General features: G+C 37.1%; 1 protein-coding gene across 25 annotated transcripts in view; it reads right to left on the bottom strand.

Moving 5' to 3' along the window:
* Nucleotides 1-23310, bottom strand: part of Pias2 (protein inhibitor of activated STAT, 2) — a 106479-nt gene that overhangs the window by 11812 nt on the left and 71357 nt on the right. For 13 of the 25 annotated variants that reach the window (XM_039097146.2, XM_063277603.1, XM_039097142.2 and 10 more), the window contains 7 exons: nucleotides 22667-22772; nucleotides 21836-21909; nucleotides 18470-18630; nucleotides 18009-18142; nucleotides 16044-16215; nucleotides 6815-6954; nucleotides 1987-2024 (listed from right to left, as the gene is read on the bottom strand). In XM_039097146.2, the coding sequence (XP_038953074.2) occupies nucleotides 1987-2024; nucleotides 6815-6954; nucleotides 16044-16215; nucleotides 18009-18142; nucleotides 18470-18630; nucleotides 21836-21909; nucleotides 22667-22772 (825 nt within the window). Of the gene's footprint in view, nucleotides 1-1986; nucleotides 2025-3678; nucleotides 5269-6814; nucleotides 6955-16043; nucleotides 16216-18008; nucleotides 18143-18469; nucleotides 18631-21835; nucleotides 21910-22666; nucleotides 22773-23310 lie in introns of those variants that run through there. The other 12 variants (XM_039097154.2, XM_039097152.2, XM_039097151.2 and 9 more) reach the window with 4 other exon arrangements.

Genomic DNA, 23310 nt, shown 5'->3' with positions numbered 1-23310 from the left:
CAGGTAATTATTATGGGATTTTCAGAGACTATCATAAACACAAATTTAGTATTTTTTATAATGTTTCTTAACATTCCTCTCCAAATATTTTTATTTTAAGTCTCCTTCCATCTGGGTGATTCACATACAAATAGAAACCTGAGTGTGGTAATCTAACAATGATAAGGCATTAATCTAAGAGCTAAATGGAATTTTATCTTTCACTATAGGATGTTATACATGACACAAGTGCACTGACTTTAGCACATGTACTATCTCGTGGTACTAAATGTATTCAGTTAGACCTCAGGGAAAAAAACCAGTAGGGACACCTAATGTTATCTATCCTACAATCTCATTTAGACTCTTCGTAGAGCCAATGAACTACGGACTGTAATTAAAATCTGAGCTGCTCACATTACATGGTTTCCAGGGTGCATTAAAAGAAGAAAAGGATTGAGTTGCCTTTTTATTGATAGGTTGACTTTTGTTTTTTGTTTTTTTTTTTAAAGACGGGTCTCACCATGTAACCCTGGCTGTCCTGGAAGGCACTGTGTAGACCAATCTGACCTTGAACTCACAGAGATCTGCCTGCCTCTGCCTCCAAGTGCTGGGATTAAAGGTTCGATCCACTATGTCCAACTGAGGCTGACTTTCAACAAATAAAGTTTCTGGGTTTTTGGACCAGTTAATGCTACACATAAAGAAATTCAACAGATATTCATAAGAAGTTCTGACAGTGAAATTGTCAAATGTTAAAACATTTTTCTCTAAAATCAAGTCAACTATAGCAAAACTGAGGAAGGCCTAGATAATTACATTTTCATCTGCTACCATCCATGCTTGGTTTTGCCTGTGACAGAGCATTAATCTATAAAAATGCTAAGTGTTGCTAATGGACCCCGTGCTGAGACTTAGACTTGGGTTGCCGCCATTTACTTTTTACTCTAGATTCCTTGGGTATACATCTGTACAATTCTAGTAGGGATTACAGGGCAATGTGAAGATGCAGAGGAGAAACCTATGGATTCTACAGTTAACAGAAGGGACCATTCTTACCCTCCTACCAAGTTACCAAATAAATCAGCCTCCCTCTAAGCATGTTAAATAAAACTATAAAATAAAAACCATGGGGTCCAAGGTTTTTTTTTTTTTCTTTCAAAGCACTGTTCACATTAAAGTATTCTCTTAAGCTTGAATTGCTTAACATTCTAGAAAAATATGTCCCTCCCCTGTAAAGAGGACTTCACTCATAGAGCAAAGTCAAGTTAAGGTGAGAAGAAAATGCTTAGTCCGCACAGATCTTGGGCTCAAATGTCCTGTGCTGTCTGTGAGTCATCGATACTGACATAAGAGGCTCCCACTGACCCTGTGGTCAGTCAGTTCTGAAGCTGATGAGACAGGGCAGTTATTCCCCCTCTCCCTAGGTGCCACATCTGTGCCTCAAGTACTTTCTTTTGTTGTTCCACCTTGCCCCTGTCGCTTTCTGGGTTTGCCTCTGCTGTTAAAGACTATCACGAAATCCATGCTCATCACGCAGAACTTGGGGATACGCCTAGAATTTCTTTTCTTTGATTGAAAACAGCAATACTGCAACCTTCACTTGAAGCCTTTTCAAAGTCTGACTCTGACTGTCTTTCAAACAATGATCCAATCTCAGTCAGTGATCCAAACTGGACGAGCTTTAGTTGATGGTTTTATGTAAATGGTTTAGTGTGTAAATCTTAGCTTCTATGCACTTAATAAAGTATTGCTTTCACTCATTCTAATCACTCAAATATTTGTAAGAAACACCAACTGATTGTATCCGTGAACAGAAAGTTCAGTAATAAGAATGATAAACAAGTGACGTGACTCCTGCCAATAAAACTGTGGTGTTTACACAGCACTTCCTTTCTCACCGCATGGGAGTTTACTGTCCTGATTTTATGCAACTGGTCATTTTTAGTTAGTGTGACATAATCAATAATCAAATACAAATTAGTTGCTTAAATTCAGGATACATACCTGGGGATCAACTGGAATAAGGGAAAGAAAATCCAAACCTAAAACAAAAATGCTTTGTTAATAGTTGTCTCATATTTTGGAGACAAGAAATTATTTCCCAAGATCATTCTGCATTTATAAGCCAAGAAACATGTGTAGTAAATGTTCGTTTCTCTGCCACAGTGAAGTTCTATAATCATAGCTGGTTACATTTAATGCATCTAAAACCCAAAGATGGATAAATTTTTTTGACCAAACAACTGAGAAAAACTGCTTTCCAGCAACTCAGAAGCAGCAGGCCGAAAGTTTTCAGAGTCAGACTATTAACCCAAATCTTTTTCTTATATCACTTAGAGTAAAAAGCAGCAAAAATCATAATTATCTTTGGACCATTAAGAAAACAACATACTTAGGTTCTTAAGATACTTTATATTTATTTTAAAGAAATACACATCCATCTAAAAATGCCAATTCTTTAACAGATATTTACTACATCAGGAGCTAGCTGTCTGCCCATTCCCACATCAAAGAGCTCTACAGAGCTCTGCACAAAGCAAGCGCTTGGGAACCGCCATTCACCAATGAGCTACTTTTATAGTTAATAGGTTCTCAGCTACTACAATGGCCTAAACAAAGAAACTCAGATTCTACACCTACATTTTGAAAATAGAAATGTGAAAAAGATTTTCTTCAAGTTAAGTACTCAAGTAACAATAAGGTATACTAAAAACCTCACATCTGAAAAGTCTAGCAAAAATCTTCAAAGTCAACTTCTAAAGACTTCCCTGTGTGATCAAATGATTTTAAATCATTTTAAGACATTAAAAAAAGAACCAAATCCTGAGTACAGGCCATTAAACTAGGGCGATGATGCCCAGCACACGGGATGCAGAGACAGGCAGATCTCGCTGAGTTCCAGGCTAGCCAGGGCTACACAGTGGGATCATCCTGTTGACAAACAAACCAAAAGGCCAAAGTCTGTTTGATCCCCAAAATGTTCATGGTTTCATGCCTGGAACAACCTTATACCTAACACGGATGCTTCTCTTCTCTTTCCAGTGCTTGGCTGGCTTGGTTGGTTTTCGTTTTCTTGAGATAGGTTACTCTGCGTAGCCCTGGCCTGTGTGTCCTGGAACCTACTCTAGACCACGCTGGCCTCAACCCAGAGATCCACATACCTCTGTCTCCCAAGCGCTGGGACTAAAGGCGTGCACCATCACTGCCCTGCTCCCATGAGCTTTTATATGCTGCCATTTAATATAGCAACCACGTGGAGTCAAAGTCTAATACTTTATCACTATGAAAATAGAGATTAGTAAGAAAGATAATGGGCACATTCAATAAAAACTATAAATAATTTAACTAAAAAATTTAAAGTATCATTATTTCCTTATTTACAAATGAGTGTATTTTAAGCTCTTATCATCATACAAACTATAACCCCCGCGATTTGGGAGGAATGACTGAAAGTTTCTAAAGACTTGTTGGTATAATCTGTTCTAGCTACATGATTTAGCAGTTTAATCTGATGAACGAAGTAAGTTATAATCCACTGCTGCAATGTTTACCATTAAAATGATAACCAGAAGGTAACATTTAAATGAGGACAACACTTTAAGTTATTCAATCAGTCTGCCTGCTTTAAATAGCAATTCAAACCTGTTCTAGTCAAAAGTTCCATCACGGATGAAGACATCGAGATTTATTGGAATATCATTTAATGAACTGGGTTGATTTTATTGATTGTTGTTTTGCCCTAAGTGATTTAACTTTTTTTGTTCATTTTTACAAAGAGCTTCTACTTTTTAAAGACATTTTTAGTATGCATGCGTGTGTGTGTGCACTCAGTGCACATGTGTACAGATACCCACAGTTGTCAGAGAGGAGACTGAATCCCACAGAGCTGCAGTTAAAGATGCTGGTGAGCTGTCATGTGGTTCCATAAAATGAACTCAGTCCTCTGCAGGAACAGCCAATGCTCTTAACTAGGAAGTCATCTCATAGAGTCAGCTCCTGCTTTTTAATAGTTTTTGTTGTTGGTTTGGTTTGATTTTGTCAGGCAGGGTTTTACTCCATAGCACAGGCTGACACACTGAACTCACAGACCTCCTGCCCCTGCTTCCTAAGTACAGGGCTCATATGCAGAAGTCACCATGTCTAGCTCACCATATATAATGTTACTCATTCTATTTTAAGAATAAACTAAATAAAAGCTAAAGAAAGCATTACCATTTCAGACGCTGTGCCACAGATTCAAACAACTCATTTGAGAGTGCTGATTCGTCCCCAATGTCCAACTGCTGCCACGTCATGTAAGTTTGATAAAATATGCCAACTGCACTCTATTATTACAGAATGTACACTGAGGGCCAAGGTCTTCCAATATTAGCTATTCCAACCCAACTTTGCAGATGTACTGTGACTCTCTTTGCCAGACAACTCATGTGTCCCAGCAAACATAAAATCTATTTAGAAAAGTTTTACTTGTTTTTGATCTATTTGGTTTGATATCTTGCCCACGGATAACTACACATACTACTAACTACACAATGTCCTATTTAAGATGTATAAACATTTTTCTAAAGATTGGTTGTAATATTAGATTGTCTTTCCAGCACCTCACAAAATCCAAACAACTTAAATGTGACTATTCCTCAATAAAAAACATTTCCATGTGTTTCAAAGTCATTCCTAATCAAAGAGCAGACCACCACCACCATTTTGCCATTTAAATACACTATTTTGCTATGAAATAGTTTCATCAATAATAAAATTTTACTCCCTTGCTGTTAGCAAAATTATTTTCTGTTTCAACTGTGACAGCATATTGATAGGAGTTATTCTGGCCCTCTAGTATTTCAATTAAAAATGCACTGACTTTTTCACTTAAAAAAAAAAAGATGCTATTAGAAATCTAATAATGTTTAATAAACATTAATTAAGCTGTAACTTTTTAAATTCTAGATGCTAATGGACTGACTGTTTGCTTTTCATCCCCTTATTGGCAACCACACACTGTTTCCTCACTTGAGCCATAAACTTCACAGAGCATAAATGCTATGTAGTTAAGAGTGTAAAGGTTTTAGCACTTTGAAATTTTAATCATACAACTTTTAAGCACCATTCACACCTGACAATATGGCACTAACAGTAATAAGGCAGACATATTTTTTTCTTGAAAGAATCAAGCTCTTTTCCACTCCATAAATACAAATTATGTTTTATTTTGCATTCACTGTTGCACAGTATCAGAAGATGTTCCAAGCTGCACTTCGTTATTAATATCATTTCTTCTTTGTTCTCCTGCAGATTCAGAAGATTCAGATTTATGATGTTTAAAAAGAATGTTAGAATCTATGAAAAGTGTCTTCTCTCCATTCTTGGTATTCTACTTCAAGTTTTACTCTAAAACTATTAGAATTTATCAATTCTAAAACTGCACATTATGACTACTTACATAAAGATTATATACCCAATCACTAATGATCAAAAAGTGCATGACAATAAAACAGAAGTAAACATCAAACTTCTTAGGTATCTAATTGCTATGTAAGTTTTAATATCTAGTAATTTTTTATGAGTAAAACTGGCTCTATTCTATTTATCAACTACTAAAAGTTTTTTAATATTTAAACAATCAGAATATTGGTTTATATTGACCATTTATTACCATAAACATGAGCATGATTTCTATAAGCTTAAATTAACTTTATAAAACACAAAGTTCAAGCACATTTAAGACACACAACACACAAAAAGAATGATATAAAACAAAAAAAAAAAAAACAAAATCCCTTTCATTTATACTCTAAATCAGAATATGCATTCTCCTAAATTAAAAAAGTCAGATTCTCATAGTTTGAATACTTAATAGGACTAATGACTCAGTCTTTTTTTCCTCAGTTACTGCTAAATAATCACTTTGGTAAAAAGAAATGCTCGCTATCTTTTTCCCAAGACTTTTAACTGACAGTCCTAAGTAAATCCTTTAGAAATATTTATTTCTAACACATATGAAGATGATGATCACTTACTCAACAACTTAGACAAGGTTATAACACATGACTATTGAGAACTGTGCCCTGAGACAATGAGCTCTGGCTTCTATCCCTTAGTAGAATCCTTGCATACAATGAATATGCGATGAATGTTCTGACTGGTGTTAGTTGGTGTCACAAAGAAGGTGAAAAATACAAAATCACAAATCATACCTGAAACAAACATATGCTACTCTTAAGTGTGTGTGTGTGTGTGTGTGTGTGTGTGTTTTAAGACATTTTCAGTGGGTATTATTTTTAGTCTACTCTTTTCCACTACATTTTATTCAAATAAAACTAAATTCAAGAGGCAAGACTATATAGGGATAGATAATATAATTAACAATTACTTTTAAAAGAATATAGTTTATTCAAAGCATAAGCACTGTGCTTATGATCTTAATTAAGGGCAGGAATAAAAGTAAGCTGTAGATCAAAATCAACTTCCAGAAAACAGGAGGGCAATGTATTAAGTTAAGAATACAAGATGTACTGGTTCCCACATTGCTCAGATTTGGATTGACAAAAAATATGAAAAGAAAACAGGAAGACTTCTGAAGAAACTGTCCCATAGCAGTGAAGCTTCCAGAAAAGCCTAAGTGCAAATTTTCTACAATTCAATCTCCTATTATCAGAATCTGTAATTCTCACTTATTAAAATTAAAACAACAGAACATGGAATGCTAAGACAGTAATACTTCTATATGAAGCCTGGAAATTTCTTTCAGCATTTGCATTCAAAATTAAATACATTTGTTCTAATGATTAAGATTAAAAAGAGTGCAACTAAAACAAACACAGTACTCACGTACCTGGCAAATCTGATGACATGCTCGACACTGGCGTGTGGTGGAATGGTACTGAGTAGTCTGTTAATGAAGGTGGAATAGCAGCAGGATCAACTGAAGTCACACTGGGCACCCTTACAGAAGATGGCTGATACATGAGAACCCTGTTTTAAATAGTATGGGAAATTACAAATAGTCTGGCTGTTAGTTCACAGGAGAGAAGAGCTGAACCACTGGGCATTCTCAGATGTATGGTCAGTAAGTCTCAGTACAAGTGTATGGCAGCCACTCACTATGCAACCTCTAGATCTACTCTAATCTTCCCTAACAGCCTTTATTCTAACATGAATGCATCTGGTTTTTCAACACTAGCTGTTGGCATAGACAGAAGCAAGGTAGAATTAAAATATACGTAAAGCAGCAGTTTCCAACCTCTGGGTCGTGACACTTTCACAAGGGTCACATATCCAGACATCCTGCATATTAGGCACTTAATATAATTCATAACAGTAGTAAAACTACAGTTACAAAGTAACAACAAAAACAATTTTACAGTTGGGGGTTACCACAATGTGAGGAATTGTATTAAAGGGTCACAGCATTAGCAAGCTTGGGAACCACTGCTATAAAGGAATACTTTAATCCACAAATAAAATTATACATTATTTATATTTTATGCTAATGTACACATAGTGTGTGTGCAAACATAAGCACACACATATATGGATAATAATAATTTATGTATAAAGAAATTTGAGGCTTAAAAAGAGGGCTGTTACTGCTGGGGACGATGGTACATGCTTTTAATCCCAGCATTTCCTAACAGCATGATTTACATGCATTCCACAGCAGTCAGGACTACATAGTGAGATTCTGTCGAAAGAAAGAAAGAAAAGGAAAGAAAAAGAAAGAAAGAGAGAGAAAGAGAGAGAGAGAAAGAGAGAAAGGAAGGAAGGAAGGAAGGAGGGAGGGAGGGAGGGAGGGAGGGAGGGAGGGGAAGGAAGGAAGGAAAGAAGAAAGAAAGAAAGAAAGAAAGAAAGAAAGAAAGAAAGAAAGAAGGAAGGAAGGAGGGAGCGAGGGAAGGAGGGAGGGAGGGAGGGAAGGAGGGAGGGAGGGAGGGGAGGAGGGAGGGAGGGAGGGAGGGTGGGTTGGTTGGTTTAAAATAAGAACACTTGTATGAAGCTGCTAACACCAACTCAGTCTCTTCGATTACAAATCCAATGTGAACTACAGAAATGATCTCAGCAAAACTAACCAATCCTAAAGCTAGTCGGTCTGGTGATACAACCATACAACCATGAATTAAGGCAAGATAACCAATCCCCGGGATTTAAAATCTTTACGGTATTCACAAATAACAATGCTAGCTACAGTGACATACTACCTACCCTTCTAAGGGGGCTTATACCTTTGAAATGGGCTAGTCATGCTACTACAAATACAGATCAAGCAGCACACAGCAAGGACCTTATGGTTTTATATAAAAATAATACATGAATACTATATAATTAAGACTATAATTCCAAGAAGCAACATAACTTAAACACTGACCATACGCTTGAAAGGCTAGGTTTAAAGAGAGGTTTCACACTCATGCTTATCTGACTTTTTTCTTAGCTTAGGGAAACAACTAGAACTTTGCAACAAATATTTGCGGGTATTCAAGGAACATTATGAACTGCTTACATTGGGAATGAATATCTTAGCGACAAGTAATGAAATACAGAAAGAGAGCAAAATATTTAAATTAGCACCCCACAGCTGCCAATCAATACCAAGCTCAAAGAGACCAACACTGAAGAAAACCAGTATGAGGATGAAGACAGCACAATTCCCTGGGCCAGGGATGTACCACAGTAGGTAGAGTGCCTGCCTGGCAGGTATGAGGTCTTGGCTTCAACCCCAACACCACACAAAACTAGACTTGGTGAAAAAGTCTGTAATCCTAGCACTAGCAGCATCTGAAAGGCAAAGACATCAGAAAAGTTCAAGGTCAACTCTGTTCCAAACAAACAAAGGAAAGGGAGAGGGGGTTGGCTGGGGGGGGCGGGTCATGGAGAAGGGAAAAAATAGGAAGAGGAAACCACAACTTCCTTAGAAGCTCCAAGAGCCATGGTGCCAAGGCAGGAACTAGGAAGGTAAACACGATGCAGACATCACTGCCACGCCTGAAGCACACTTCATCATGCCTGCACGGAATTCTTCAGTCTAAATTTAACAAACATTTCTATAATCTTGATTTAATGTCAAAGTCTTAAGTAATCAGAATCCAGTTAGACTCAAGAATCGTTCTAAACTTAGGTGTGTCACTCATTCTATGAAGACACTAAGACTGCCTGGCTGTTGCTCACAGCATTTGTGAGACGTAAGACCCTGGAAATGCAGAAACCAAGCTGTCCACAGTACACGCTGCCTGCACTGCCCACTAACGCAAGGCCAGAGCGTAAGTATTAAAGTCTGACCAAGGTCGGAGGATAGGAAATACACAAACCTGGTGTGCTGGTTAGTGTTTGTCCACATGACACAAACTAGGGTGACTTGGGGAGAGAGAAGCTCACCTAAGCTTCCATCACACTGTCCAGTGGGCCATTTTCTTCACTAGTGATTGCTATGGGATGGACAGGCCCACTGTGGGTAACACCTTCCCTGGGTGATCCTGGCTTCTACAAAAGCTGCTGCTCGTGGCTTATACCATGGACCTCATGCAGGAAGCACTGCTTCTCTGTGGATGGATGCTGCTTCAGTTCCTACCTTCTCTGTTCTGATTTTCTACAGTGGACTGTACTAGAGAACTGCAAGCTAAAACAAACCCTTGTCTTCCCAAGATACTTTTAATCATGGTGTTTTGTTACCAGGTACCATGTTATTGCAGTGATAGACCAGACCGGGCTACATGAGACATCTGGGCTGGAAAATCCATTGCTGAGAAATTACAGTGGTTAGGAACACACCAACACAACCGAGGAACACAAATCTGGGAGTATTTTCTTAGAATCAGCTCTTGTCTAGGGGGTTGAGACTACATCTCATGCTTGCAGTTGAACTTCCTAACCTATCCAGGTAGTACTGGAGGCAAAAAGGTGCCACTGAGAGCCGTCTGGCACCATGTAGCATGGGTAGCCAGGCTGTTGAAGGCACAGCACAATTGCAATGGAAAAGCCCAGCAGATGCTGGTACCAAGCAATAATGGTCAAGAACAGCCTGGATATGGAGCAGGGAGGTCTGAGTTTATGAAACAAGTTGTGTGTGCTGTAGAGGACAGAGCTGGAAAAGTGAAAGCCTTTAGCACCTTATCATGAATCTCAGACGTTTGACACTGAGACTGGCTTGTTTTGATTTGAATGTAACTATGCCCTAGTTATTCCCTGGGGTACATCTCTACAGTAACACCTAATTAATGTATACCTATTCCATTTCTCTGGTGGCAAAAAAAAAGACTGAGTTAAAATTTACAAAAATACGAAAGCCTGATGGGCACCCCTATTAGTAAATCATTACAATCTCATTAAAGATGGTGTGGAGAGCTTTTGAGGCCGATAGGCAGGAATTTGATATTGGGCCAGGACAAGGAAGTTAGCTCAGGCAGGAATCTGACTTGAGGCTAGAATAAAGAAGTAGGCTTCAGGCAAGAATCTGACGTTGAGCCAGGACAGGGAAGTTGGCTCAGGTATCTTGGTCATCCTGATGAGCCCTAGAAACAGTAATCACAGGACTTTGTTTATTGCCTTGCTTGTTCCTTAACCCAGAACTGACCTTATTACTTGCATGTAATTAAAATGGCATAAAAGCAGACTAGGGGAAAATAAACCCACCTCAGCCTCAGAACAGGCTGGGGTCATGCTACAATGTTGTCTAATTGTCTTTTTTCTTTTTAATCCTTGCTCCTGCACTGGAGAACCTGTTGACTGACTGAGCTGGCTTGGTCAAGACAGTTAATGTAAAGAATTCAGTGCTGATTAATTCCTATTGCTTGACTTCTGCAACTATCATTATAAATCCAACTTGTTAGCTAGGCAGGATAGACAGGCCTATAGTCCCAAGAGTAAAAAGTCATCCTTGGCTAGCGATATATCAAACAAATATATCAATATTTGAAATAAAACTGTGTACTATGTCCTGGAGAGATGGCTCAGCGGTTAAGAGCACTGGCTGCTCTTCCAGAGGTCCCGAGTTCAATTCCCAGCAACCACATGGTAGCTCACAACCATCTGTAATAAGATCTGATGCCCTCTTCTGGTGTGTCTGAAGACAGTGACAGTGTACTCGCATACATGAAATGAATAAATAAATCTTTATTTTAAAAAAAAAGACTATACTACATGAGACTCTGTATCAAAATACAAAAACAAAACCCAGGAGCAACATGTATTTATAGACATACATTAGAAATAAAAATGGGTATGTCACCTTCAAGGAATAGATGCTAAAATTTAATAAAATTAATTTTTTAATATTTAAAATGTGTTAATTCCTCATAGCATTCATATACACATACAAGTATATGTACATATTAAGCAAATGTACTTGTTCTAAATTTTCCTAAATTTATATTATGATATAAAAGTAAACTGCCAGAATGCTGCTATAGAGCAAGCACTAGAATTTTAGGTCATGTTTTATACCAGAGATAATAGAAATCATACGTGGTTTAGATCTAGGTGTCTGAAAATGAGTCATCAACAACCACAGAGCAGCCAGCCATTAGGCTCTTAAAAGCTGAGAAGGAGCCAATAGAAAGTTAGTTTAAAAGTTCTCTACATGCTTATATGGTGTAAGTTTCTTCAGACAGGAGTTATAAAGATGCACTAAAGGGCTCTGGTCAGATTATTAGCAAAATGGTGACAGTAATTCTCTCTACATGGGAAGTGTTTCACTTGCTTCTTGGTTCTCTGAAAAAATATTTATAATTTTTACTAAAACTAAGATATACCTCTTAAAACTAAATGGCTCATGTAATTCTTGTTGTCTAAGTTACAGGAAATTTTCTGATTTCTCATTCTTTATTCTTATTTGTTTATGTTCCCTAAAAACAACAGTTAAAAATCTAAAACTTCCAGACACTGTGATATAAGTAAAATAAATGATGAGAAAGAAAACACTAAAAGCAGAAGAGCAGGCAGGGAACAAGGTGTCAACCCAGCAGAAGCTGACACCATGGCATTCTGACAGATGGCATCTACTCTGACTTAACAGAAAAAGATTTAAAAATGTTAAGGGATTACTTCAAGTGTTTGAGTGTGCTGCTTGCATTTACATATACCGCACACCTGCTGGTGCCCATGGGGGTCAGAAGAGGCCATCACGATAGCTGGAAGTGGAGCTGTGGACAGTGTGAGAACAGAACCCAGGTCCTCTGTAACAGCAATAAGGGACTCTAAACCACTAAGTCATTTCCTCCAGCTCTAAGAAAATGAGATTTTTAACACAAAACATCAAACAGTGGTCAGTAAGTTTTCCCATTTATCTTTCTTCTATTGGTCCAAACTTTGTTAAATGTCATACAAAGAAGAAAAAAAATCGAGCCAGTTAATATTTTAAGAATCAGAATAATTGTGACTGTCCCTTTCCTTGGCTTAATTAATACCATCAGTCCTGACACCCAATCATCCATCACACTCTAAGCTCCACTACTCACTTTCCTGCTTATTCCTTTGGACTGTACCACAGGCATTCCGCAATCATAAGCACTGGCTAAAATATTACGTACAGTCACATACCCTCAATGGGACAAAAGTGATATGGTATGAATGCAAGACACCATGCTTCTGATGTAGTCTAATTCAAACTTGTTTTAAGCAGTGAGCCCATTACCATTTAGTAAATTCAGACGTTTAAAAGACATTAAGATTTCTGTCAGGAGACATTTATTGAATACTTTCAAAGCATCAATTAGGATAACTAGATAGTTGTCCTTATAGCAAAATCATTTTATCAATGTAGTTTCCAATACTAAAGAACTTGCAGAATGAAGTCTACTTAGCTGTACTGAATGTCACTTTATTAATAACTGCTAACCTCCTAAAACTGATCTTCGGATTCCCATTTATATCTCTATAATATTCATTTTGTTTGTTGTGCAAATGTGATTCAGGTATGAAAGATTATTTCAACTTTATGGAAACAGCCAAGTGCTAAAATTTATGAAGGCTTTCAGAATAAAAACCTTCAAGTATTCTTGATATCATTACAATTTCCACCTTATACTTAGCAGTGTTAAGTGTTTTCTTTTCAATCTAGATGAAGTTTTAATATCGATCTTCTTAGTATGTAACTAAAGTATAACCTCTTTAGTCTTCTGCGTGCTACAGTCATTTTGAACTTTTGTCACATAATCTATGTGCTACTCCTCCCCTTTTATCTCAAACTCATGGATGGGTTAACAGAGAGTGAAGGACACTCTTTGTAGTATGACAGACTCTAAGACTGTATACAGTTACTTCAGTTGGAGTCAGCATCACTGTGTAATTCTCAGCCACACAGGAAATGAAATGAAATGAAATGAAAGTTGAGACCTGCGACTCAATTTTCCTCATGTTCTAAAACGGTTCCTGGAACTATGGGTAATGTCCCCAATGGATTAACAGAAAAAGGTTCTGAGTAACAACTGAAATTTAATTTGTGATTGAACGCATAATAAATTCAAGGTGTTTCTGGCAACACTAAGCCACAACACTGCATCTGGTGACTTCATTTAAACCTTAGATCTTAACAGACCTGTGCACATTTTGCAATGCACATGTAGTTACACTATGCTAACTGATGCCACCTTAAATACCTTGGCTCAAATTCATCCCTATTGTGACCTGCCATGTATGTTTCTACTGTACATATGTACTAAGAATAAAGTATTTAATTAAGGCACTATTATATAGTATTTAATTATAGCACTATTCTTCAGTATGTAAGTATCAAATTAAAACATCTTTGAGTAGTACTGCATTACAATGTTTGGCTTCAAATATTTCTTTTAGAGTTGTTCATTTTAGGTTGCTCATTTTTAAAAAAAAATCAATAAATGAATGTTAGAGTAAGATTAGGGAAAAATTCCCTACAATTTCTGGTATTCTTTAACATACTTATATAATTTTGTACTACATATTTATGTAAATGGGTATTTTAGCACTAATATGTTCTATATCCAGCAACATCAAACTTTTATCCAAATTCAGTGTGTGTGTGTGGGCGGGGGGGGGCAGAAGTGGTCATCAGGGCATGTTCTCAATCACCATCTATCTTAATTTTTAAGACAGGCTCTATCACTGAACCTGGAGCTCGCTGCTTCCTTCCGCTAGACTAGATGGTACCAAGCCTCTGCGATCTGCCTGTCTACTCCTCCAGAATCACCACTGGGGTCATAAATGCACAGGTCAGACTTTTATATGGGTGGTGAGGACCTAAATTCAGATGCTACACCCTCTTGTAGGGAAATCACTTTACTCACTGAGCCATCTCCTTAGACACCCACTTAATCCTTTTATGTAAAAATAGGCACAACTATTTCATTAGAATGCAGTATTTCCACTTTTAATAAGTAAAGCTGTCTGGTGTAATAAAACACTGCTTCTAAAAGCTTATGATTTGTTATCAGTAAATGTCCAATTTGTATACTTAGTTCATATTCCTGGGATCACACAAAAATTTCTCAGACAAAAACTGATTAGAAAAGGTTTGAAACTCTCTATTTATTATATGTTGTAATTCTAAAACATAATTATATTTAAAATTATAAAGTAAAAATGTAGAATCTTGATTCTACACTTCATAAGCACTTCAAAATTGTATATTCATTTGTTTATCATTTCACTTTCAGAAGTATTAAACGAACTGCCCCAAAACAACAATAATCAGTATATAGGGAAAAAACATAAAGTACTTTTCTCACTTTCTGGCATAATAATAATAAAAAATTATTCTAATTAAATAGGTGAAAGAAAATTTAACTCCATACTCATACTGTGATAGATAAATCACATATGGAATAAAAGTACTTTATTTTAGTTGTTGTTGTCTAACAGGAGCCTAAGGCTGGTCGTAGGCTCATGGCGATGGACTTGTGTCAGTCACTGAAGCACTGATATCACAGGTTTTAGCTACCACACCTGGCTTAGAAGAGTAAATGCCTTAATAGTTCAGAAAGAAGCTCAAAAGTTTTAAGTCTATTAAAACTCATTTCAAAGTACCTATAAAGAATTATAAAAAGGAATCTAAAGTATACTCAATATAATTCACTTATATACAATGTCCAGAACAGTCAAATTCAGAGACGTAATAAAAAGCTATGCTGACTACATCTGGTAGATGCAGGATAACAAACAAGTGATTATGTGCATTTTTTCACGTTGAAAATATGCTAATACTGACTTGGAATGGTGAACAAATAACTTCATGATATATACCTGAAATGGGCAATTTGTATTATTAAAAAAAATGTCTACTGGGTTCGGTCCCCAGCTCCGAAAAAAAGAAAAGAAAAAAAAAAAAAAAAAAAAAAAGAATGTCTAAGAAAATACTAACTAGACTGAGGACAGAGATGAGACTAGCACATACAGCTCTGAGAATGTAATCACGGTCTGTCACAACAACTCATGGGTGTCAAGATCTCTCTGCGAAAAGGATCTGTCCAATCTGTCTTGTTGTAAAGGTCCAAAGCGTCCCTGTATAAGTCACAGAACGTACATGGTAAGACGCACCCATCTACTTTGCCCATATTTTGCTCTGTAAAGTAGAAAGGAAAGAAGATAGATTTTCATTAAGGAACTATCTATCACGTTCCTGGCATGGTAGCCAAGTTCTTCTGTAATAATCTCATCAAAACTTAGCAGTGATCCTATGAAGCAGGCAGTATTTTCCCTCATCTTAAAATACAAAAAGTGGTTCAAAGTCAAGGATTATAACCCAAATCACCTAACAAGTACACAAAAGTGCCAGAGATGACCTGTCCTCAGAAGCCTCCTATGTCTCCATTCCACTACACCAACTGCAGTACACTGGACTGAGATGTCAAGACCCTCGTGAACAGGTTCAAGAATGTAACATAAGGTAAAAATACTTAAACTCCCACTTCCCGAACAGGTTGAATATTTTCAGCAAAATTTGATCTGTAAATAATGTGCTGACTTGAAACTACTTCAACTGTACCAAAGCAAAGGAAAAATGCTTTCTATAGTTACTTCTCAGACAGATATTTCAAAACCATGCCAAGAACAACGTGTTTTAAGTGCAATGAACAGTAGTGAACTATAAATGGACAAACCCTTTGGTTGGACTGCTTTGTGTTTCTGACATAAAGATGCATTTCCTTTTGGCGGGAGGGTCTTCCTCTTCATCAGAAGAGCTCTCTATTGTTAGATCAATAACATCAATCTTCTTCTTGCTTGCATCACTGGCTACAGTCACTGAACAAGGTTTACTAAAGACACTTGAACCTGGATGCAGATTAAAAAAAAAAGATAAGAAATATCAAAGATATAACAAAAACTAGCTATAGAAGTCTTAAATGTCTGTGTATATACCTAACAATACACAGCTAAGGAAATCATTTTCTCTAGCAGGGACAAAGTCCAAGTCCCTAACCTGTCTGCTCAACATTAAGTGAGGACTGCCAGGACTATTCCTGACAGAGGTCAGAAGTCTCCTTCAGAGCACGGTCTCTCCCGTGCTATCAGTGGGTTTGTTCAGAACCTGTCTTTCTAAGCTTGCAATCATTATGCAGACAGAACATGAGGGTTAGACAACTGGTCTTGTGCCATGGGACAACAGTGTAGAATGTGACCAGCTCTGCACTGTCATCATACACATGTGGCAGTATTAAGTCAGAGACATCTATTCTCCAGAGCATGTGGTTTCGGTATTAAAATATACAGCACCACTGAGTTAGAATCAGACATTTCAACTGCAGTGATCATATAAAAGCCCCAAACTGGTAAACTAAGTTATTATCATGAATCGTTAGTCATCACTCATTCTATTTATATAAGCAACGCATTTACCATATTATGTGATATTGCTCTCTATAATCTATCAAAAATGAATGCTATTTCATTGGGGAAAAATCATCAAACATTAATCAATAAAACCATACCTGCCCACACTTTTTACACCAATGTGGGCAACCCTGGCAATGTGACCCCTAAGAGTTCTGTGACGATCACAAAAGAATAAATAACATTCTGGAAAGTCTTTATTTACCCTTCTTACTCAGAAAATCTGTTATTGCTTTTTTGAAATTCAACAGAGCCGGAAGAAAGTCAAATGAAAGGAGTCCAGAGGTTGCATGTGCACATGGATTTCAACTTATCAGACTCCTTTAGCATGTCCCTAAGAGTAGATAAGAGCGAGGAGCCAAAAGCAAATACACACACTGGGAAACTAAAGCTACAGAATCCCTCCACCAACGAATGGAAGAATCCACTCAGTAACAGCTAATTCATGACCAGTCTCCACACGTATTAATAAATGATATACAGTCTCTCCAACCAAACTGGGCTGTATAAAGATATACAAAACAATTACTACTCTTTCCGTTTCTCAAGTGTGTTTACATAGTACACATACATGCATATATGTCTGCACAGATGTGGGCATGCTTGTGAAGGACAGGTTAGTAGCAAGCATCTTTCTCAACTGCTCACCACTTAAAGGTCTCGCTGAACCGACTTCATTACTTAAGTCTAGTTTAGTGGTTCTCAACCTTCTTACTGCTGGGACACTTTTAATTCAATTCTTCATGTTATGGTAACCCGCAAACATAAAATTACTTTTGTTGCTATTTCCTAACTAAAATTGTACTATGATTTGTACTATATGTATCTGTGTTTCCCAATGATCTTAGCCAACCACTGTGAAAAGGTCATTCCACACTCAAGGGGGTCAGCACCCACCGGTAGAGAACAGTGTGCCCCTGGGATCCCTGTCTGCCTCTAGAGCACCAGGATGACACAAAGGCCACCCAGGGCCCCAGCCTTTACGGGTAACTCAGGATCTGAGCTCCAGGCTATCTTCATGCTATCTATATTTACTTACTTACTCGTTTTGTACATGAAACACCATTTAAAAGTTTGAAGGATGGTATAGATTTGCACATTCCTTAAGAAAACAAGGAAGGAGAGATGGCCTAAAGTTAGCAAACTAAATTCTGAATATGCTCCTTGTGGTTAAGTTAAGAGTTTGTACTTCATAATGTGCACTTCTCTGAGTGCTCCTGACATTCAGTACATACTTTCTACTTTTGTACAGGGCTGGCTGGTTACTTTCATAGCTTCTTTCTTAGGTCTCATGGGGCACCAGGAACCATCTTCCTGGAATTTGATCTCATCCACATCAGAACAGTCATTGAGAATTTCCATAAAAAGCCTGTAAAGTACATAAATGTCAAAGATGAAACAAGAAAGCAGTATACACCCAAGAAAAGGCAACGGTGTTAGACGTAAGAACATCGGAACCTCAATGATTAAATCTTTTTTTTTTTTTTTTGGGTGCTTTTTTTTTTTCGGAGCTGGGGACCGAACCCAGGGCCTTATATATATATATAAAACTAGACTTAAACTCAGATCTACCTGCCTCTGTCTCCTGCGTGATGACTTAAAAACTGTGGCCCACCTCATATCAGCAGGTGGTCTGTTAGTTTTCCTCCACTTATTCTATTTCTTTGTCTAACTACTTGCCCGGGGTTACACTTACCCATCTAGTATCAGACTCTCATAGGCAGCCTTTTTGTCACAAACAGGACAAATCCAGGTGGGCTTCTTCTCATTCATCTGAAGATACAGGGCAGCATCAAAGCACTGCAGATGTGTACACGTCACTGCGCGGCACGGGATTGTCAGCCTCATTTTTCCTAACTGCAGAACAGAGAATACAACAGGAAATGAGTTCAAATAGGACAAGATAGCCTACAGGAGAAAAGAGATGCTCATTAGAGTCTTAACAAGTCAAACAAGATGTTCAAAATAAAAAGCTTCAGCCTAAATTTACTCTCATGAAGACTGTTTATCTTTTTATTTATGGGTGGTTTCAAGTTTTGAAACATCGTTTCACTTCAGTAATGTCTAAGTACAAAGGCAGATACACACACACACACACACACACACACGCACACACACACACGCACATTTAAAAAGTAAATGTTTTAAAAACTACTATGATACAAAGACATCATGGTTTATCATTCGTGCACTGATAACAGGTAATTACATTACTTCCAATCTTGCACCATTACAATGTTACTAAATAAGTACCTCAAAATGAAATTTTGGAGAAGTCGAAGGGAAATATTTATGGTCTTTGAACACTGATAAACTCCCTTAACCAGAGAAGTCTATTGATCTGTAATTTGTGTACTTAATGTGCTAATGTGCTATATTCCAACTCCACCATTATCCCTGCGGTTAATGAATGTTTGCTTTTTTCCAATCTGGTTGGTGAGAAATATTTCAAGGCAGTTCTTAAATACATTTCTTTCATTTTCAGAGAAACTTGAAGCTCTGTTCTTCTACTTTATAGTTAATTTGTGTCTCTACGAACTCTCTACACATACCCTTAATCATTTTTCAGTCACTAAACTTATTTATAAGAGTTCTTTATATTAAAAAAAGAGCCTTGTATGGGATATAAACAAAATATTCATGAAAACGTTTTATTATATAATCAAATCTGTCAAATTCTAGTATGTTTTTATATAGTTATATATATATTGTTATGCATAATTATTAAAGAAGAGACCTACTGACACCCATACCCACATTAGACCAGGTCATTTCTTTTCATAATTCTTTTTTTTTAAGATTTATTTATTATATATAAATATATATATTATATATAAGTAGCTGTCTTCAGACACACCAGAAGAGGGCATCAGATTTCATTAGAGATGGTTGTGAGCCACCATGTGGTTGCTGGGATTTGAACTCAGGACCTCTGGAAAAGCAGTCAGTGCTCTTAACCACTGAGCCATTTCTCCAGCCCTCTTTTCATAGTTCTTAAAACCTCCCTGTGTATGTCACTTATAGGAAATATTGCTATTTATATCCACAATGGCAGTATCAGTGTCTAATCCTGGGACCCACCACCATCACCACCAATGCTAGCTAGCTCAATACCAGCTTATAGCCTGTCCTCAGTGTTCATGGACTAAAAAGGGGGCAAAGATAAAACAAGGGATGCAGAAAGGGTTCTTAAAAGTTAGTGATCAGGGTTGGGGATTTAGCTCAGCGGTAGAGCGCTTGCCTAGCAAGCGCAAGGCCCTGGGTTCGGTCCCCAGCTCCGAAAAAAAGAAGAAGAAAAAAAGTTAGTGGCCATTTACAAAATTTAACTCCAAGTCAACAGAAAATGCAATGTGTATCTTTAAGCATTTCTGTATTTTTCCTTCATTGAAGGATCCTATATTCTAAGATTTAAACCATACTGACATAGTAATATTCAATTCAGGAATTTTACATCAGGATAAATGAGTTTGCTCCTTTACACTGTAAGTGTGTGGAAACAAGCCATTAAAATAAGTTGAATAACTTACACTAACTCACTCAACAAAATGTCTACAGAAAGTAAAATAAGAAAAAGTATAACTACTAATAATAATATTAAGATACTTGAGGGGTGGGTTGGGGATTTAGCGCAAGGCCCTGGGTTCGGTCCCCAGCTACGGAAAAAAAAAAAAAAAAAGATACTTGAGGGTAAGCAAACAACATGTGGTGGAGAGGTTGAAACCAACCAACCCTGTTGTGGTGGTGGTACACGTGTGAACAGTGCTGGGACTCAGGGGGCAGGCACATCCCTAGGCTCACGGACCAGACAGACTAGCCTAAGAGGCAAGCTCCAAGCACACGCACAAAATTAATGATGTTTTGGGGGGGAAAAAAGCTGCGTAAAGATAACTAAATAAAGGCCACACAGTGTACTTATATATAATAAATAAATAAAATAAAATAGCTAAACAGCAGGTCTACTAAAGCTCGGTGTATCGGTATTTTAGCCCAATCTGGCAGCAACTGTTGGAAACAAAATTATCAGAAGAAAAGTTTTATTCCTGTTCTACTAGTGGCCCTGTGATTAGGGTTATACAACCTCAGCTACTTAATTTGCAAAATAAAAACTATGCCTCACTCAGGGTTTGTTGAAACATTTACACATTATGGAGACTCAAAAAATATTTTCTTTCCCAACCCTCCCCCCACCACACACACACCTGATATTACTTTCTCTCAATTTAAAAAAAAAAACACATTTTATATTGGTGGCAATCATCAAATGTCATCCAAAGTTACATTAGAAATTCATGATTCATAGCTTTCCGCATAAAGTTCCTTTCTTCCAGGAACCTAACGTAAGGAAGCTTCCACCCACTGTCCCTGACATCCCTCCACACCTGTCACTAGGTAGAGTCTGCCACTTTTTCATGGGTTGTGTTCTCTAACTAGATTGTCTGCTTTCTCTCAGTTAGCTCAGTGCCAACCACACATCGCACAGAAGGATATCAGATCTGGGAATGATTTCTCTCCCATGTCTCTACGTAAGAATATATGAGATAAAAATTTTGTGTAATTTAAAAGTATACTGCAAAGACAGCCCATACATCATAACTCACTAGGCCAAACTATCAATTAGCATCCATCTGAGGCTCCAGTAATGTCACTGCTATGTACAGTATCACATGCGCTCTGATAAAGCCTCTTAACTGCATTACTTTATAGCATCAGTTACCACACTTTTCTGACCCTAAGGCTTTCTGCTCTTCTGTAACAACTCTGTGCGTTCTTTCTTCAGAATAATTAAATACACAAAAAAACAAGGAGGGTGCAGTGTGCTGGCCTTTAATTCCAGCACTGAGGAGTCAGACACAGGAAGATCTCTGTGAGCTCGAGGCCAAGCTGTCTACAAAGGGAGATCCAGGACAGCCAGAGCTGTTACACAGGGAAACCCCTTAACACTTACTCATGAAGATATCTGAATGGAAGAGACAGAGGTTCAGAATTCCGTCACAATACTCTTCCACTCACCCCCACCCTTACTCTTACAAGACACTTAGTCACTTACGAGAAGCTTACTTACAGGGCACATCAAGGACACTCGAAGACTAGTTGTAGCAATTTCACTATCAGGATCTGCAGTAAGTTTTTCTTTAACTTTAAAAAGAACAAAATGGTATTAATAACTTTAAAGTTAACAGTAATATTAGAACAGAATTACAGAAAACAGTTTAAAAGTTCCTACCCTCCTTTGAATAGGCAAAGAAGCACAAAATGTTAAACATTAATGTAATAAACCACATTCCCATTATTAAAGAATTATCAACAAACTCTATATCATATATTTAATGGATTTTTTAAGATTTCTTTTTAACACTAAAGCCACTGAAAAAGAAAAATTAAAAACAAAAGTTTGTTTTGGAATTTAACACAACAGCTGGGAGGAGAAGATGGAGTGGAGCGGCCGTGAGCTCGCACTAATACGTTACTTCTCCTGACTCTCCTTATGTTTTACTGGGCTGACCTGGTTGTTTCCAACGATATTAAATGTATAAACAGAAAAGATACGTTCTTTTTTTCCTCTAACAACTGAAAACAATGTGGCAAAGATTTCTTCCACTGGGTAACAAATATGTCATGTGCCCCAGCTATTTATAGTTACATAATTATGAATATTATATAACAGCAATGCATATCAGTAAAATGTTAATAACATTATAATATATACATTATAAAATATGTTAAACTATACATAACTATTATATGTATATGTGTATATATGTACCCATATATGCATGTATGTGGTAAACATATAATAAGTGTAAGTGATTAAAATTATCGTGTATTGCTACATATCAAAGGATTTCCCTCCACCAAAGTGTGTCATATGCTTAGTCTTACAAACATTACTTACTGAGTGCTCTGGAATGATCAGGATTTCTAATACCTTTCATTTTTAATCTCTGTAATAACATGGCTGATGTAAGCTGTCGTACAAGATACACAGACATGGAGTAATTCTACAAAGAAAGAAAAGCCATTATAAAGATCACATAATGGGGTTTTGGTTGGTTGGTTTATTTACTTACAGAAAATATAAAAGGAAGAAACCTAGGCTCTGAAAGTAACACTCAAACAACTTCCAAAGGAGTGCTGGCAACTGGGACAGAAACATCAACTAAGCATGTGAGTAAGAAAATGGTTTTCTCAATATGAAATCATTTTCAACCACTTGTTATTTTAAAACATCCATTTGTATGGTAAATAGTGGGGACAAGTGCTTTTGTGGATTATGTTTTTTAATTTAGTCAAGTGAGTAGCTTGGGAGTCACCGTGAGAATAGTCCCTGGTTTTAGTTACTCATGTAACAATGCTTGCTTTTCTAGTTTCATGTGGAAATGGTTCACACTGCACAAATGAAGTTCAAATGGCTCTGCTCTAAAATTAACACTTCAAGTTTAGAGTGTCAAACTTCTAATTCTTTCTGATGAGACTACATGTTACATGGCCTAGAGCAAATGACATCATAAAATAAAACCTATACCAGCTTCTTTTTTC

Source organism: Rattus norvegicus, chromosome 18 (assembly GCF_036323735.1).
Source record: "Rattus norvegicus strain BN/NHsdMcwi chromosome 18, GRCr8, whole genome shotgun sequence".
NCBI classification, from domain to species: Eukaryota; Metazoa; Chordata; class Mammalia; order Rodentia; family Muridae; genus Rattus; species Rattus norvegicus.
Note: the sequence above shows the minus strand (reverse complement) of the source record. Positions and strands in the feature narration are given on the sequence as shown.